The following is a 15,764-nucleotide window of genomic DNA, read 5'->3' on the forward strand; positions in this document are numbered from 1 at the left end:
TAGTTGAACTGTAGCATTTACAATAATAGTCTGCATTTTTAACTTGATATTGGTAGCATGTGACAGCATATCTGAAGAGACTCAGAGAATGACATGGGGACAAATTTGTCCCCTTCCCCGCAGGAACTCAATTTCCTCGTCATGTCTGTGTGAATTTTGTCACTGTCCCTGCCCCATTCCTGTCAAACTCTGGCCCATAGTGTGCTGAAATTTGGCCCGCCAGACAATTTCAAATTTCCCTTAAAGCTGACCCACCGGTACAAGTGCCACATCATCCTGTACCTCCACTTACCAGACTTTTGATGGTTAGCCCCAGACAGCTGCTGTTCTTCTCCAAATCGTAGCCGGATGCCGCCAGAGCCTTACCACTGCACAACTCTGAAGGCCCGATGCATGCTTTTTTGCCGCTTCCGCTGGCTTCGTAGCTTTTTTCGTTTGGCTGTACCTGGAGCAGAAGGCGGCGTAGAGGCAGATGCTGCTGCTGGAATGGTTTTGGCCTTGCTCTGTTGTGCCCTATCTAGCAGTGATCCCCCGACGTCGCCAGTGTGCCGTGGCACATCAACCAGGCCCCAGCAGACAGGTGCGTGATCCCACGAAGATGATCAAAGATAGCAGCAGGAGAAAAGTGGCAGAAATCAAGAGGCACTCCGGTACACCGCACTGCACAGGTCCACCATAGGCCGAGCTTAAAAGCATCGAAACAGACCACCACACCACAGGCTAGTAAAATTGGAGAATTCTGCCATTAATGGCCATGCCCAGGTGGTTTAATTAGAGACAAAATAAGGATTGATCAAACTACAGGTCACTTACAGGTCATTGACCTGGAGGGCCACCACTGGAGCAGACTGCTGGGCACGATGGACCTATGGTCTGACTCGGCAGAGGCGATTAAGGGGTCCTTTTATTAAGGTGCGCATTTAGCGCACGCTAAATCGGTTAGCGTACCTTAATAAAAAGACTCCTAAGTATCTTAATAAAACGGCCCGCAACTTAGCCTTTTTTTCAGATTTTGGCTCCTTTTGTGATTGGCTTCCCTGCTGTAAGCTCTGCCTTAACCACACACAAGCCTCGAACACTCAACGATTTTAAAGTGTTTGAGGCTTGTGCAGATGAAGACAGAGCTTGCAGGAATGGTGCAGGGACTGGAAAAGAACTCTTGGAGACGGGGGAAATTTGTTGCTTTGCCATTCTCTGAGTGTTTATCTTGTCCAGATGGTTGATTAAAAATTTCAGTGGGATGAAGAATTTTTAGATCACAATCTGTTGAAATTAGCTCCCCACTAGAGAGTGACACGGGGACAAATTTTTCCCCATCCACGTGGGAACTCATTTTCCCTTCCCATTCCTGCAAGCTCTGTCCTCATCTGCACAAGCCTCAAACACTTTAAAATCATAAGTGTTCGAGGCTTGTGAGGTTAAAGCAGAGGTTATAGGAATGGGACAAGGACAGCAACAAAACTCACAGGAACAGAACAGGGAAACTGAGTTCCTGCGAGGACAGGGAAAAATTTGTCCCCATGTCATTCTCTATGCCCCATCTTTTCCAGTTTTCCCAAACACTTGCTAAGAATGTAGCTTCTGTGAGTACCTTTGGGACATATGACATCCAATTATCTTCCTTTTCAGAAATGTTTGTGTTCTACCACTGCTACAGGGTGCTGCAATTGGGTTTACAGCCTCTTTGCAAGCAGATGGCTCCATCATACAGAAGTTACAATAGCAAAATCAAAGTTTTTCTAGGGTTTTGTTTTGGTTTTTTTACATAATACCAGGAAATGTATATCCTAATTAAGAGTACTTAAACCCTTGTTTAAAGCTTTTTCTATCACTTCTAAGTATAAACACATTTTGTTTTCTTTTTTTAAGGGGCCACAAAGTATACTGATAAAGACAATGGAGGGATGTTGGTATGGTCCCCATACCACACTATACCTGATACCAAATGTAAGTTTGACTCCCTCCTTCTGAAAACCTGTATGCTGTGAATTCTGGAAATGCCAATGTCTGTTAAAAGCATGTCCTGCATTCTTCATTCCCATCTCTTCAATATCATCTTAGGTTTTGCCCTACTATAAGACAGAGTACTGAAAAATGCTTTGAAGGGTTGGACTGTCTACAAGCCAAATCAACCAAATATATTAATGAACTGCCTGTCAGGAACAGCCTTCTGGACCTTCCAGTTAGTGTTTATTGTACTGTGGTATTTATTGCTGTAGAACCCATCTACTATGTAGATGGTGATTGGTTTGTTTTTTTTTCCACCTTCTGTAACTAGGGCAAGATTCTCAAAAGTTTAACGCCGTTGTTAAACTGTTTTTAGGCGGTTTAGACTGTATGCAGTTTAGCGGTATATTATCAAAAGGGATTATCTCCATCTTTAGCAAGGTTTCTAGCAGAGTCTGACACTGACATGCAAATGGGCTCTTTAACATTGAAATGAGCCCTCCGGTGGATTCTTAAAAAATGCTGAGCCATTTTTAAAAAGCGATGTCAGCTTTTGGCGACAAAAAAAACGACTGGTCCAGGGGTGCCGGCCAGTGTCAGAGACTGCTAGAAAGCCCTGTGTTGTGATGCAGCGGGAGAGATACCCATTCTCTCTGCTGCATTACAACACCCCTTCCCTGCAGCGGCAGCAACCCCCTCCCCCGCAACAGGAGAGATGCCCACTCTCTCCTGCTGCAGTAAAATCCCTGCCATGACTAGCCCTTGCAGCAGGAGAGATGCCCACTTTCTGCTGCTGCACTAAAATCCCCGCCTTGGGATGCAACAGGGAGAGGCCTGAGGCTCTGACCATGGGAGGGGCCTTAAAAAAACTTGGGCCAGTCAAAGCCTTGGGCCCCTCCCCAGATGCATCAGGAAGGGTCCTAAGGCTCTGATTGGGCTGGACGCTTAAGGCCCCGCCTATAGGGTGTCCAGGCCAATCAGAGCATTAGGACCCTTCCTGGTGCATCTGGGGAGGGGCCTGAGGCTCTGATTGGCCCAGGTTGTATAAAGCCCCTCCCATGGGAGGGTGCTTAAACAACTTGGGCTAATCAAAGCCTCAGACCCCTTCCCATTGCATCACAAGATGCACTGGGAAGGGGAATGCCCATTTTGGACGATGCAGCATCTAGGAAGAGGGTGTCCAGGTTCCTCCGGCTTATCTTTGTTGAGGTAAGGGGGAGGGGGGTCAATTGAAAGCGGGAGAGAGTGGGCATCTCTCCTGCTGTGAGGGAGGCAGTCGGGTCATGGCAGGTTGGTCACGTCGGGATTTTTAGTGCAACAGGAGAGAGTGGGTATCTCTCCTGCTGCAGGTGGGGTGGTCGTGTCACAGCAGGGTGGTCGTGTCGTGATTTTTAGTGCAGTTGGAGAGAGTGGGCATCTCTCCTGCTGCTGTGGGGGGGAAGTTGCGACTGGGATTTTAGGGCAGTAGGAGAGTGTAGGCGTCTTTCCCGCTGTTTTGTTTTTGTTTTTACATTGTTGACAGCATTTTTTTCTGCGCATGTGCCCATCGCTATCACCTGCAAATTTAGCGAATCTTTGCTGCTATCCGCCGACTTCATTTGCATGCACAATTTTTTAAAGAATGTCTCTGATTTTTAGATTTGGTATCAAAACGGCTGCATTGCAGACCGTCGCTTTTTAACAAGAATCCTAACCCTAGAATGTTATTTCCCTCTGATATATGAAGAATGAAGAAAATATTTGCCTAAGCTGACCCCTGAAAAACCAGCAGAAGAAATGTATAGATATTGCCAGGTTTTGTTCTTGGTGTATATATAATTATCAAAGTATAGGCTATAGCATGAGTCCCGACTAGAGAGTTGCGCGGGGACAGAAATCCCACCCGTCCCCGTGAGGAATCCCCTCTGTCCCCGCGAGGAATCCCCTCTGTCCCCTCCCATCCTTATAAACTTCAGAAATAGTTATTTCATTTAATTATGCTACTGAATTAAAGGCTCTGGTAGAAATCCATTTACAAATAAGCAAAAAGACTTTATTAATTTGGAAATATTAATTGGGAAGAATACATACTTTGTAAACGGGTTTCTACCAGAGCCTCTAATGTTTTTATAAATTTTTATCAACACAACTAATATACTACTTTATCCTGAAGCAAAAAAAAAAAAAAGAAATATAATTCTTTTCCTACCTTTGTTGCCTGGTTTCTGCTTTCCTCATGTTCTCATTCAATTCCTTCCATCCACTGTCTCTCTTCCTTCTGCGTCTTCCATTTGCTCTGTTACTGTGTCTCTCCCTTTCTCCCCCCTTCCAAATTGGTCTGGCACCCATCTTCTTCCCTCCACTCCCCCCATAGTCTGGCATTTTTGTCTTCTTCCCTGCCAGCGTCTTCTCCCCACTCTCTCTTCCCCATTTCTTTTCAGCGTCCTTCTCCCCCCTCTGTCTTCCACATGTGCTTTCAGTGTCCTTCCCCCCCCTCCCCCCGTCTTCCTCATGGCCTTTCAGCGTCCTTCTCCACCCCTTTGTCTTCCCCAGTGCTTTCAGCGTCCTTCTCCCCCCTCCTTCTCTCCTGTCCTGGGTGCAACACAGCCGGCCAGGTCCCCTTACTTTTGTGGCGTGTCCCCGACCGACCGACAACAGCCCCGGATAGCCTTACAGCTGCTGTAAGAAGGTAATTTAGATTCGCGGTTAAGGGCAGGGAGGTTTGTCGGACCGGGGCTGTTGTCGGTTGGTCGGGGAAGGGCCACAAAAGTAAGGGACCTGGCCGGCTGTGCTGCACCCGGGGCGGACCGCCCCCCTCCCTTGGTAGCCACTCGAGCCGCAAGGCTACTCTCCTTCTCCTTACCTGCCCTGCCTGCAGCACAGAGCCGAACGGAAGTCTTCCCGACGTCGGCGCTGACGTCGGAGGGATGGAGGGCTTTGTTTAAGTTTCTTCTCCTATTTGCTTTGTGTAGTATGTTTTTCGTTTTTCTTTTGGGTTGGGGTTTTTTTTTGTTTTGTTTTTGTATTCTCGGTTCAGTTTTCTCCATGTTGCTTGTGTGGAGTCTTGACTGTTTTTCCTCCATTTTCTTTCTAGTTGTCTGCATTGTCTTTTTAGTAGAAGTAGTTCATTGTCGAACCAGTTGTCAGATTTTCTATGTATTTTGGTTTTGGTTTGTTCAGGAGCTAGCTCATCAAGGGTTGCTGCGCTCAGTTGGCTCCATTGTGAGATGAAGTTTTGGGGGTTATAGTCTTGGATTATGGCGTCTGTTTTCGTCCAGAAGTTGGTGGGGTCGATGTGCTTATGTGAGATGTAAGTTATTTTTCGTGTTTTTGGTTTGTTTTTGTTGTTGGTCCAGTTGATGTTGAAGGAGTACATATAGTGATCTGACCAGAGGGAGCGATACTAGGTTCCATTTGATATGTGACTTTCTGGTTGTGTGGGTTGCTGGGTCATGTAGGCAGCAATGTCGAATCGGTGGCCTTTTTCATGAGTTGTTTAGGGGTCTAATATCTTGTAAGTTAAGGCCTCAAGGTAAGATAGGGTTTCTACTTGTTTGGAGGATTGGTTTTTGAGGTGGAGGTTTAGGTCTCCTAGGATTAAGTTGTTAATGAGTTTTGGTAGATAAAGTCTTCAAATTTTGGTTTTGCTGTGTTCCAGTTTCCCGGTATTATGTAGCAAAGCATGCAGTTTAGGCTGCCTTGAGTGAGGTGCCTGAGAGTTGAAAGACTAGTAAGTCCATGTATGGGGTAGTAATTTTGTCTTGTATTTTTAGGTCTATGGTGTGTTTGGCTATGATGGTGATTCCTTTTCCTCTTTTGTTTTCTCTGCAGATCACTATCATTTTGTATCCTTTAGGGCAAACTTCTGTTGTTCTGGGATCTATTTCAGAGGTAAGCCAGGTTTCAGTGAGAAAGAGGCAGTCTAGTTTTTCTCTTTTTATCCAGTTTTTTAAGTGATCTGTTTTTGGGACTAAGGCTCTTATGTTAAGGTAAGCACATGTGAGATTGGTGTAGTTTGTTGGATCATTGTGGGTTGTTTTCGGGTAGATGAACGATCTTTGAGGGTGCATTTTGGTCTTGTAGGGGTTAGACGGTCTACTTCTTGTTGTTTATGTGTTGGGGTGGTAGGTATAGGTCTGGTAGTATGTGCATCTGTCTGTTGTGATTCATCTGGATGGGTGGAGAATTCCATTGGTGTTTGATATAGTTGGTATTGGGAAGATGTTGTTTGCTTTTATCTTTTGGTTGGCTAGGATTAGGGCAATCAGTAAGATAGCTTGCAGTGTTCTCCCTAGGGCCTTTTAGCCAGGCGGTCTGCCCAGGTAATTTAGATGACCACCCGGCTAAATTCTGCTGCTGCTCAACATTAAAAAAAAAAAAACGGCTTGGAGATTTCACACCTTAGCCCGTAGCAAACTTATGCTCCAGGGCTCTAACGTGTGCATGTCGGCTTCCCTTCTCTTCCCTCCGAAACCGGAAGTTATGTCCGGGGGGAGGGGGAAGAGAAGGGAAGCAGGCACGCACACCTTAGAGCCCCGAAGCATGCGTTCGCTACGGGCTAAGGCGGGAGACAGGTCAGTGAAGCTTACAATTTGTTGTTCTTGCTGCCGGGTACTGCCTACTTTCTGTTTCCGCGAAGGCAGGACCCAGTAGCATTTCTCTCAATAGGTCGATCGCGATCTTGGGCCAATCAGCCTTCCTCTCCCCGACATCAATTATGCTGTTGGAGAGGAAGTTCTGGCCAGCCAATCGCTACCTGGCTGGGCCGGAACTTCCTCTCCGACGGCAGAATTGATGTTGGGGAGAGGAATGCTGGTCAGCCTGAAGCAGGGAGAGCTTGGGGTGGCGGCGGCGGCGGCTTTGGGGCCTGTTCTCCAGTGGCAGTGGCTTGGTGGAGGGCAGGGAGAAAGAAAGAAAGAGGGCAGGCAGGGAGACAGAAGGAAAGAAGAGAAACAGAAAAAAAGAAAGGGGGCATAAAGATAGAGAGAAAGAAAGGGCATGGAGAGAGGAAGAAAAAGTTGGGGGGAAATGAGGTCTGGAGGAGAGGAAGCATACAGGCTGAAAGAAGGAAAGAAAGATTGGATGCACAGTCGGAAGAAGAAAGTGCAACCAGAGACTCATGAAATCACCAGACAACAAGGTAGGAAAAATGATTTTATTTTAAATTTAGTGATCAAAATGTGTCTGAATTTATATCTGCTGTCTTTTTACACTATGGTCCCTTTTTACTAAACCTCAATAAGAGGTTTTTAGCGCAGGGAGCCTATGAGCATCGAGAGCAGCACTGGGCATTCAGCACAGCTCCCTGCGCTAAAAACTGCTATCATGGTTTAGTAAAAAGAGAGGGGGGTATTTGTCTATTTTTGAATGGTTGTTACTGAGGTGACAGTGCATAGAGTCATCTGCTTTGACCTCTTTGAAAAAACCTAGGAATAGGAATGATAATTTATTAAAGCAGCCTTTTTTAACAGCCCGATGCCCCTCCCCTATCAGTGTGCATTCAATCCACTGCCGACACTTTTTTGGCGCCTCTTTCAACGGATCAAATATCATAGCCCCACTGTCGTGTGTTCACATTTATTCTGCGTACGAGTATCTCATCAGTGCAGAGACCTTTTCGGTAAGTCCATTTTACTCTCCCTTTTGCTGTGGTTTTATTCTTTGGTTTTAATAGAAGCTCATTTGAACAATAATTTAGATCTTTCCCAGGTTTCACTTTTCATCTACCCGGTCGGCTTGTCTTTGAGCTACTATCGGCTTATGTTTTCACGATACACTCTGTATTATCAGCTGTTCATTTCCCATACGTTTACTTTTGCCCTGTTTAGGTCTATATAGTCTAGGCATACTGTTTGTAACCAGCCATCATTTTAAGTATGTATATACCCTAGTTTGGGGGTGGGTGGGGGAGTTAAGTTCTTTTAGCATGTTGTTATTTCATTAATTCTGAGTTCGGTGTCACAATATGTTGTTCTTGGTTTTTAGTTTACACATTATTTATTCTTTTCTATGACACGTTCGCATCGCAATTTTACTCAAAAGTATAAATAGGTATCCATATTTCCATTCAAGTTCCATCACGATGCTCAGGTTTGGGCTCCAGTATTTGTCACTTCCGTTCACCAGTTCTAGCTATCCGTTACCGACTCATATTTTAAAGACTCACTTGTTATATTTAGCGGTGATCCACACGTCTCTTCATAATGGACATGTCCGATTTTAGCATTTGGATCTTAAAACTATGGGTTTGGTCTTTTCTGTTTTCCTTTCTATACTCTGCTTTTCGTTTGGAGTCTTTTGAGTTTAGAATTACATTTTATGACATATTTTTGTGGTTATAATTGTATGACATGTCTAAATCGATCAAATTATCCATTCTTTTTATTATTTTTTGTCCCCTCATACAGTGGCAGACTGCCCCGGGTGCCTGCCCTAGGGGGATACACAGCCAGCTGGATCCAGAACCTTCCGAGCTGCTCTAAATGGCATCTCCACCTCAGCGCTGCTGCCGTACTTATTCCGAAGCAGAGTCGGCAGCCGCACTGAAGTGCAGGAAGGTCCCGCGATGACTGCATTTGCCGCCTCTGCCTCCGGAAGATGTAAGTGATGTCGGAAGGGGTTGACCAGCAGCTGCAGTTATTGCGGAACCTTGCTGCAACTCCCTGTGTCTGCTGTCCCACCCACTCCAACGTCACTTACATCTTCCAGAGGCAGAGGCAACAGAAGCAGTCATCATGGGACCTTGCTGGTTTGGAGGGAGAGAGGAGCATAGAAGGGTGATGAAGGGAGAAAAAGGGGGTCAGGGTGGTATGGAAGGGTGGTGGAGGGAGAGAAAGGGGGCAGATGCTGATGGAATTGGTGTGCAGGGAAAGGAGAGAAAGACATAAGGGGGAAAGATACTGGATGGAATTGGGTTGGAGGGAAAGAAAGGGCCAGATGCTGATGGAAGTGGGGGGAAGGGAGAGGAGAGAGTGAAATGCCAGACCATGGGGGTGTGGGAGAGGGAAGGGAAGAAGAGGAGAGAGATGCTAGACCATTGGAGGAGGGAAGGGAAGAAGATGGATGCCAGAATAATAGGGGTGAAAGGAGAGATGGAAGGGGAATACAAGGAGAGAAGATGCCTTATAGAAGGGGCAGAGAGAGGGTAGAGATGAAAGGAAGAGAGTGACAAGACTATGAGGAAAGCAGAAACCAGAGAAGACAATGTAGAAAAAAATTCTATTTATTTATTATTTTTTTTGCTTTAGGGGAGATGCATTGCTGTTTCTGTGGTGTTGCATTGTATGCAGAGTCCAGCTTCTTGGTGGTTCAATTTAACCTTTGTCTACATTTTTCTATTTTATCCCCCTTTTACAAAACTGTAGAGAGTTTTTTAGCACCGGCCATGGTGGTAATTGCTCAGAATTCTATGAGAGTCTGTTACCACCATGACTAAAAACCACATTACAGTTTGTAAAAGGGAGAGGGGTTAGTTTGTGATTACATATTCCATACTAGGTGAAGGTGTGTTCTGTGTGTTCGAAAGACATGGTTTTCAGTTAGGATTGACTGTGTAGGATTGATCTGTACTAGTCTGGCTTGTTTAGTTTTACAATGGGTGTATTGATGTACTGCTCACTGCAGTATGTAAGATGCTGCCTTTTCCTAGGTGCACTCTTGTGTGATGTGTGGATTGTTACTAAAAATCATGTTTTTCATACAGATGGGGGGGGGTGTCAAAAAATGATGGGCCTTGGGTGTCTCGTATGCTAGGTACACCACTGCCTTCATAGTTTATATCTAATCCACAAGCCTGCTTTTAGGACCTACATGGTATGTATCCCTCTGATTCATGACAATTTCACTTCTCATGTTATCTTATCCATTCTTTTTATTATACAACTGCCCAGATAAGCATCATTCTTTGACGCGATTGGACCTTGAAAACTAACGGCAACAGTGTTCTCCCCAGAAATTTTTTCCAGCCATGAAAAACATTTGCTGCATTTAGTGTGCCACAAAAAACATTTGCTCTATTTAGTGTGCCAGAGTTAAAAAAAAGTTTGAGAGACGCTGCTCTATACCATTTGAAAGAGGGCAAATATCTAATTATTCACTTCTAGAATTGGATACTTCTTAAATTTAATAAAAAATTAATGAACAAGTGTCAAACCTTAAGAAAGGCAGTCATATTGAGCATTGGAAAATAACTAATAATAATTAACTAATACAAATAGTACACATTTAGGGCTCCTTTTACTAAGCTGTGATAGCAGTTTTACCACGCGCTTAGCTCACGCAGAATTGCCGCACATGCTAGACGCTAACCCCAGCATTGAGCTGGTGTTAGTTCTAGCCGTGTAGCGCGGCAATTCTGCACGCGCTAAAAACGCTATTGCAGCTTAGTAAAAGGAGCCCTTAATTTTCCCCACCACCAAATTTCCCCATTCCGCCCCACCTGGCTACTTTTTCATGCCACCCAGCTGGAAAATATTTCTGGGGAGAACACTGAGCTTGTATGTGTTTTTGTGGTAGAGTTAACATGTCTGGTAGTGTGATTGTATGAAACCAAGTTGTAGGTTGTAAGTTGGTAGTCCGGTCTCTTCTCGGTCGCTTCGCTAAATGGCGCTCGTTAATGCGTTTTTGATGTGTGTCGAATGGCTGGGTGCCGTTATGGTCATGTCTTTTTAGTGGTTTGGTGGGTTGTGTCTTTTAAGTGGTTTGGGTTGGAGGGGCTTAGTGTGCTCCCATGCCCGATGAAGTTCTCCCGGCTGTTACCGGAGAAAGGCAGGTAGAAGTTCAAATTGTCCTGCTGAGCCTTCCAACTGGCTCAGTGTGTTGTAGCGTCGGGGAGGGGACGGAGTGTGCTCCCACACCCGATGAAGTCTTCTCGATTGTTACCGGAGAAAGGCAGGTTGAAGTTCAAATTGTCCTGCTGAGCCTTCCAACTGGCTCTGTGGGGTGTAGCGTCGGGGAGGGGCGGAATATGCTCCCACGGCGATGAAGTCCTCCTGATTGCTATCGGAAAAGGCAGGTAGAAGATCAAACTGTCCGGCTGGGCCTTTCAACTGGCTCAGCGGGTTGTAGCGCCAGGGGGGCGGAGTGTGCTCCCACGCCTGATGTAGTCCTATTGACTGCTACTGGAGAAAGGCAGGTGGAATATCAAACTGTCCCACTGGGCCTTTCAGCTGGTTCAGCGGGTTGTAGCGTCGGGTGGAGGCAGAGTGTGCTCCCATGTCCGATGAAGTTCTCCCGGCTGTTACCGGAGAAAGGCAGGTAGAAGTTCAAATTGTCCTGCTGAGCCTTCCAACTGGCTCAGTGTGTTGTAGCGTCGGGGAGGGGACGGAGTGTGCTCCCACACCCGATGAAGTCTTCTCGATTGTTAACGGAGAAAGGCAGGTAGACGTTCAAATTGTCCCATTGAGCCTTCCAACTGGCTCTGTGGGGTGTAGCGTCGGGGAGGGGCGGAATATGCTCCTATGGCGATGAAGTCCTCCTGATTGCTACTGGAAAAGGCAGGTAGAAGATCAAACTGTCCGGCTGGGCCTTTCAACTGGCTCAGCGGGTTGTAGCGCCAGGGGGGCGGAGTGTGCTCCCACGCCTGATGTAGTCCTATTGACTGCTACTGGAGAAAGGCAGGTGGAATATCAAACTGTCCCACTGGGCCTTTCAGCTGGTTCAGCGGGTTGTAGCGTCGGGTGGAGGCAGAGTGTGCTCCCATGTCCGATGAAGTCCTCCCGACTTCTACCGGAGAAAGGTAGGCAGAGATTCAAATTGTTCCGCTGAGCCATCCAACTGGCTCAGCGGGTCGTAGCGTCGGTGAGTGGCGGAGTGCTCTTCCACGCCTGAGGGTTCCTCAGACTCACCGGCAGTAGGTAGAGAAGAATGGTGTATCAAGGTAGGGAAAAATGTATCCAATGGAGAGTGGAAGATTTTTTTTAATTTTTTTTTAAGAACTGGAGAGTTTTTTTAGTTGGAGAGTTTTACTAGAGTTGAGGAGTTTTTGGAGAGTCCAGAGTTGGAGAGTTTTCTGCAGGTTTCCCTCCCTTTAGAGTTGGAGAGTTCTCCGTGTTCCCCCTTTTCTAGAGATGGAGAGCTTTCCAGAGTTGGATCCATTCAAACCACGAGCAGATGAGCCATCGCATTGTGGGCCGCTCCTCCAAATCTTCCTTTCCTCTGGCTGGTCACAGATCAGGCGGTATTTTTCAAAGCAAACGCCGGTTCCCTTCTCCTATGGCTGACCACAGATCAAGCGGGTTTTTTTTTTTCAAAGTAAATGCTGGTTCCTTAGGAGCTCAAGCCTTATGGGCCATTCCTGTTCCCTGTGTGCGTCTCAGAGTCCCGGAACTCAAGGCAACCCGGCGGCGGTGAGGTTTTACTTTTAGAGTCGGGATGCGTGCCTTGCAGTCCCAGCACGCGCGGCTCCTCCGGTTGTTTGATTCAGCGTTCAGCGTGCAACCCTATTCCTGGCGGCCGGGTCAGGAGGTTGGAGCAGTAGACAGACGGCGGTAGCATGGGGAGTCTTTCACACTTCGGTTTTAAAAAGAAAAGTGGAATGATATCGACGGAAGCCTGTCTGGCATGGATGGAGGGCATGCGTTTGATCAAGATATTCAGACAATTGTGCAGCAACTACTTCCTCTAAGATTTTAGAAAGAAAGGTTAAGTTAGAAATTGGCCTGTAATTAATAACCTCGGCTGGGTCAGACTTTAAGGATTTAAGCACAGGAGTGATTATTGCATGCTTCCATGACGCAGGGAATGTCCCAGAGCATTGTGACCAATCACGTCCTCCTAATTCACACGGATAATCAGGTTGCAATGTAATACATAAACATGTAAGGAGGCATGGTTCTCTCCTCCTTTGTCAAGAGGCTCAGAAGATTTGGACATGGACGATTGCTCACAATATATTTTTGAAAGCAGTATACATTCAAGGGGAACAGAATTCTCTTGCAGACAGATTCAGCAGGTTTTTTCATCCACACGAGTGGATGCTCAACTCTGCAGTTCTGAATAACATATTCTCTCTCTGGGGGGACTCCTCAGACCTGTTTGTGTCCCTCTCCCCCCTCCCCCCCGCAATCACAAGCTGCCCCAGTTTTGCTCCAGGCAGTACTCTCACCAACGTCTGAAACCAGATGTTTCTTTATGCATTTCCTCCAATCCCTCTCATCCTCAAGACACTTGTCAAGCTCGAATAAGAATCGGCCACCATGATTCTTATAGCTCCTTGGTGGCCTAGACAACCCTAGTTCTCCCTTCTACTTCAACTCGGTATCAAGGAACCAATCCCTCTACCAGTTTCTCCATCTCTTCTCGTGCAGAGTCACGGATTAGAGAATGACACGGGGAAAAAATCTGTCCCCGTCACTGCCCCGTCCCCGGCCCACCATCCTCTGCACCGCCCCGTCACCGCCATTCCCTTCACCGCCCCGTCACCGCCATCCCTTTCACCGCCCCGTCACTGCCATCCCATTCACCGCCCCGTCACCGTCCCCGCTGCATCCATATAAGCCTTAGTACTGTAATATTTAGCTTATTCCTTTCTTATAAATCAAAGTTCCTGCTGCTGAACTAGAGAAAGAGATGTTCAGCTGGCAGGGCTTTGTTTATAAATTTTTATCAACACAACTAATATACTACTTTATCCTAAAGCAAAAAATAAATAAATAAATAGAATTTTTTTTCTACCTTTGTTGTCTGGTGCTTTCCACATCTTCTCACTCAATTCCTTCCATCCACTGTGTGTCTTCTCTCTGCGTCTTCCATTTGCTGTTACTATGCTTCTCCCTTCACCCCCCCCCCCACACACAATTTGTCTAGCACCCATCTTCTTCCCTCCGCTCCCCCATAGTCTGGCATATGTCTTCTTCCCATTCTGTCTTCCACATTTCCCTTCAAGGTCTGTTCCTCTCCACCCTCCTTCAATGTCTGTCCTATTCCTTTCCACCACCACCCTTCCCTCCCTCCTTTACCATCTGTTCCTTTCTACCACCCTTCAGCTCCTCTCGCGTGGCCTATCTATCTACCTTCCTCCCTCTTATTTTCATGGCACGTTACAATGTAATTTGTGCAAGCCACAGAAGCCTGCGAGCTCGGTCCCTGTCCCATTCCCACAAACCATCTCGCTTCTGTGCTCCTATTTTCCCCATTTCTAATATCTCCCCTATGTATCTGCCATTGCCCCCCCCCCCTGTGTCCATATACCATCCCCATGCCATGTCCCCTTTATGTCTCTGTCCCTATGCCCCATGCACATAATTTCCCCTCTTTCTGTTACCTTCCTGTGTCCAGATTTCCCCTATCTTCCTCTTCCATACCAGTGTGTCTCTTCTTTTCAACCCCATCTAGCTTTTTTCCCTCTTTCTTCCCCCCCCTGCTTCTAGCATCTGGCTCACCTGCCTGTCCTTTCCTTTCTTTCCTGCTGTGGGTTTTTCTTTCCGTCTTCATCCCCTTGGCCCAGAATCCTTTTCCCTTTCACTCCCTCCTTCCAGCCGGGAACACGGGCGATCGCACGGTCCCCGCAGCCCCCACCCGCCTGCCTAATCGATCCTAGTGATTAGCCAGCTCTCTCCCTTCTCCTCACCTTAGTTTGCAGCCTTTCTTTTTCGGTGACCTGCACGCTTTCCCAAAGAGCCGCACACGCGTGGCGGCTCAGTGTTCAATCTTCTGCTCTGCTGCAACTTCCTGTTTCCGGTTGCGTCAGAGCAGAAGATCGAAACTGAGCAGTAGCGGGTGCGCGGCTCTTTGATAACGTGCGGGTCGCCGAAAAAGAAAACCTACAAACTAAGGTGAGGAGAAGGGAGAGAGCTGGCTAATCACTAGGATCGATTGGGCAGGCGGGTGTGGGCTGCGGGGACCGCGCGATCCTTCATGCCTCACTGCGGGGACAAGACTATTCACCGCTCCACGGGGCGGTGAATGGCCTTGTCCCCGTCCCCGCAGCGACTGCTAGTTTTCGTTCCCCATTTTGGCGGGTTACCCGCGGCTAAACGCGGTGGCCACGGGTAAACCGCCACCGTGTCATTCTCTATCACGGATCTCTCCTGCATCCCAATCTTCAGTCATTACACCTGACAGCTTGGTACCTCTTGGGCTGGGGAGCATCTTTCTCATCCTGTCAGACTTATTTTAGAAGCATCAAGGAAATAGTCTGTTGCACACGGTTTGCCACTTGGTGTTCTCTTCATCGTTATGCTATACTCGTATACACCCCAGTATTGGATTATCTTCTACATTTATCCCATTCAGGCCTCAAGACCACTTTGATTCAAGTTCATCTCAGTGCTATCAATGCTTTTCACAGCCCAGTTGATGGTAAACTTCTAACTGCTCATCCTCTGGTGTCCAGATTCATGAAAGGACTTATTAATGTCAAACCACCTCCAGTAGTTTGGGATCTCAATGTTGCTCTCTCTAGAGACTTATGAAGCCTCCTTTTGAACCAATGTCTTCGGCTCATCTAAAATACTTCATTTGAAAAGTGGTTTTTCTCATCTCCCTTACTTCTGTTCAAAAAGTAAATGAATTTCCAAGCATTGGTGGTGGGTTCACCGTGTTTCATCACAAAGTTGTGCTTTGCATCCATCCGAAGTTCTTCCAAAAGTAAGTCACTGAATTTCATCTAAATCAATCTTACCGTACAGTGGAACCATAAAATAGACATGCCCTAATACTGAGCATCAATGAACAGATCAGCATGTTAACGAAAACAAAGACTAGGGCTGTGGAGTCGGAGTCGGAGAAAATTTCAGGTACCTGGAGTCGGAGTCAGAAGTACAAAAAACTGAGGAGTTGGAGTCGGAACATTTATCTACCGACTCCATTTTTGAACTTGGCATACCAATCACGAGCAA

The 15,764-nt window shown here is 46.7% G+C and overlaps 1 protein-coding gene across 13 annotated transcripts in view; it reads left to right on the forward strand.

The window, feature by feature from the left end:
• Window positions 1-15,764, forward strand: part of RCOR3 (REST corepressor 3) — a 220,086-nt gene that overhangs the window by 12,899 nt on the left and 191,423 nt on the right. For 8 of the 13 annotated variants that reach the window (XM_033938113.1, XM_033938112.1, XM_033938102.1 and 5 more), the window contains exons 3-4: window positions 1,870-1,947; window positions 5,758-5,817. In XM_033938113.1, coding sequence (XP_033794004.1) covers window positions 1,870-1,947; window positions 5,758-5,817 — 138 coding nt within the window. The remainder of the gene's footprint in view (window positions 1-1,869; window positions 1,948-5,757; window positions 5,818-15,764) is intronic. The other 5 variants (XM_033938104.1, XM_033938105.1, XM_033938110.1 and 2 more) reach the window with 1 other exon arrangement.

This window comes from Geotrypetes seraphini, chromosome 3 (genome assembly GCF_902459505.1).
Source record: "Geotrypetes seraphini chromosome 3, aGeoSer1.1, whole genome shotgun sequence".
Lineage (NCBI taxonomy): Eukaryota > Metazoa > Chordata > Amphibia > Gymnophiona > Dermophiidae > Geotrypetes > Geotrypetes seraphini.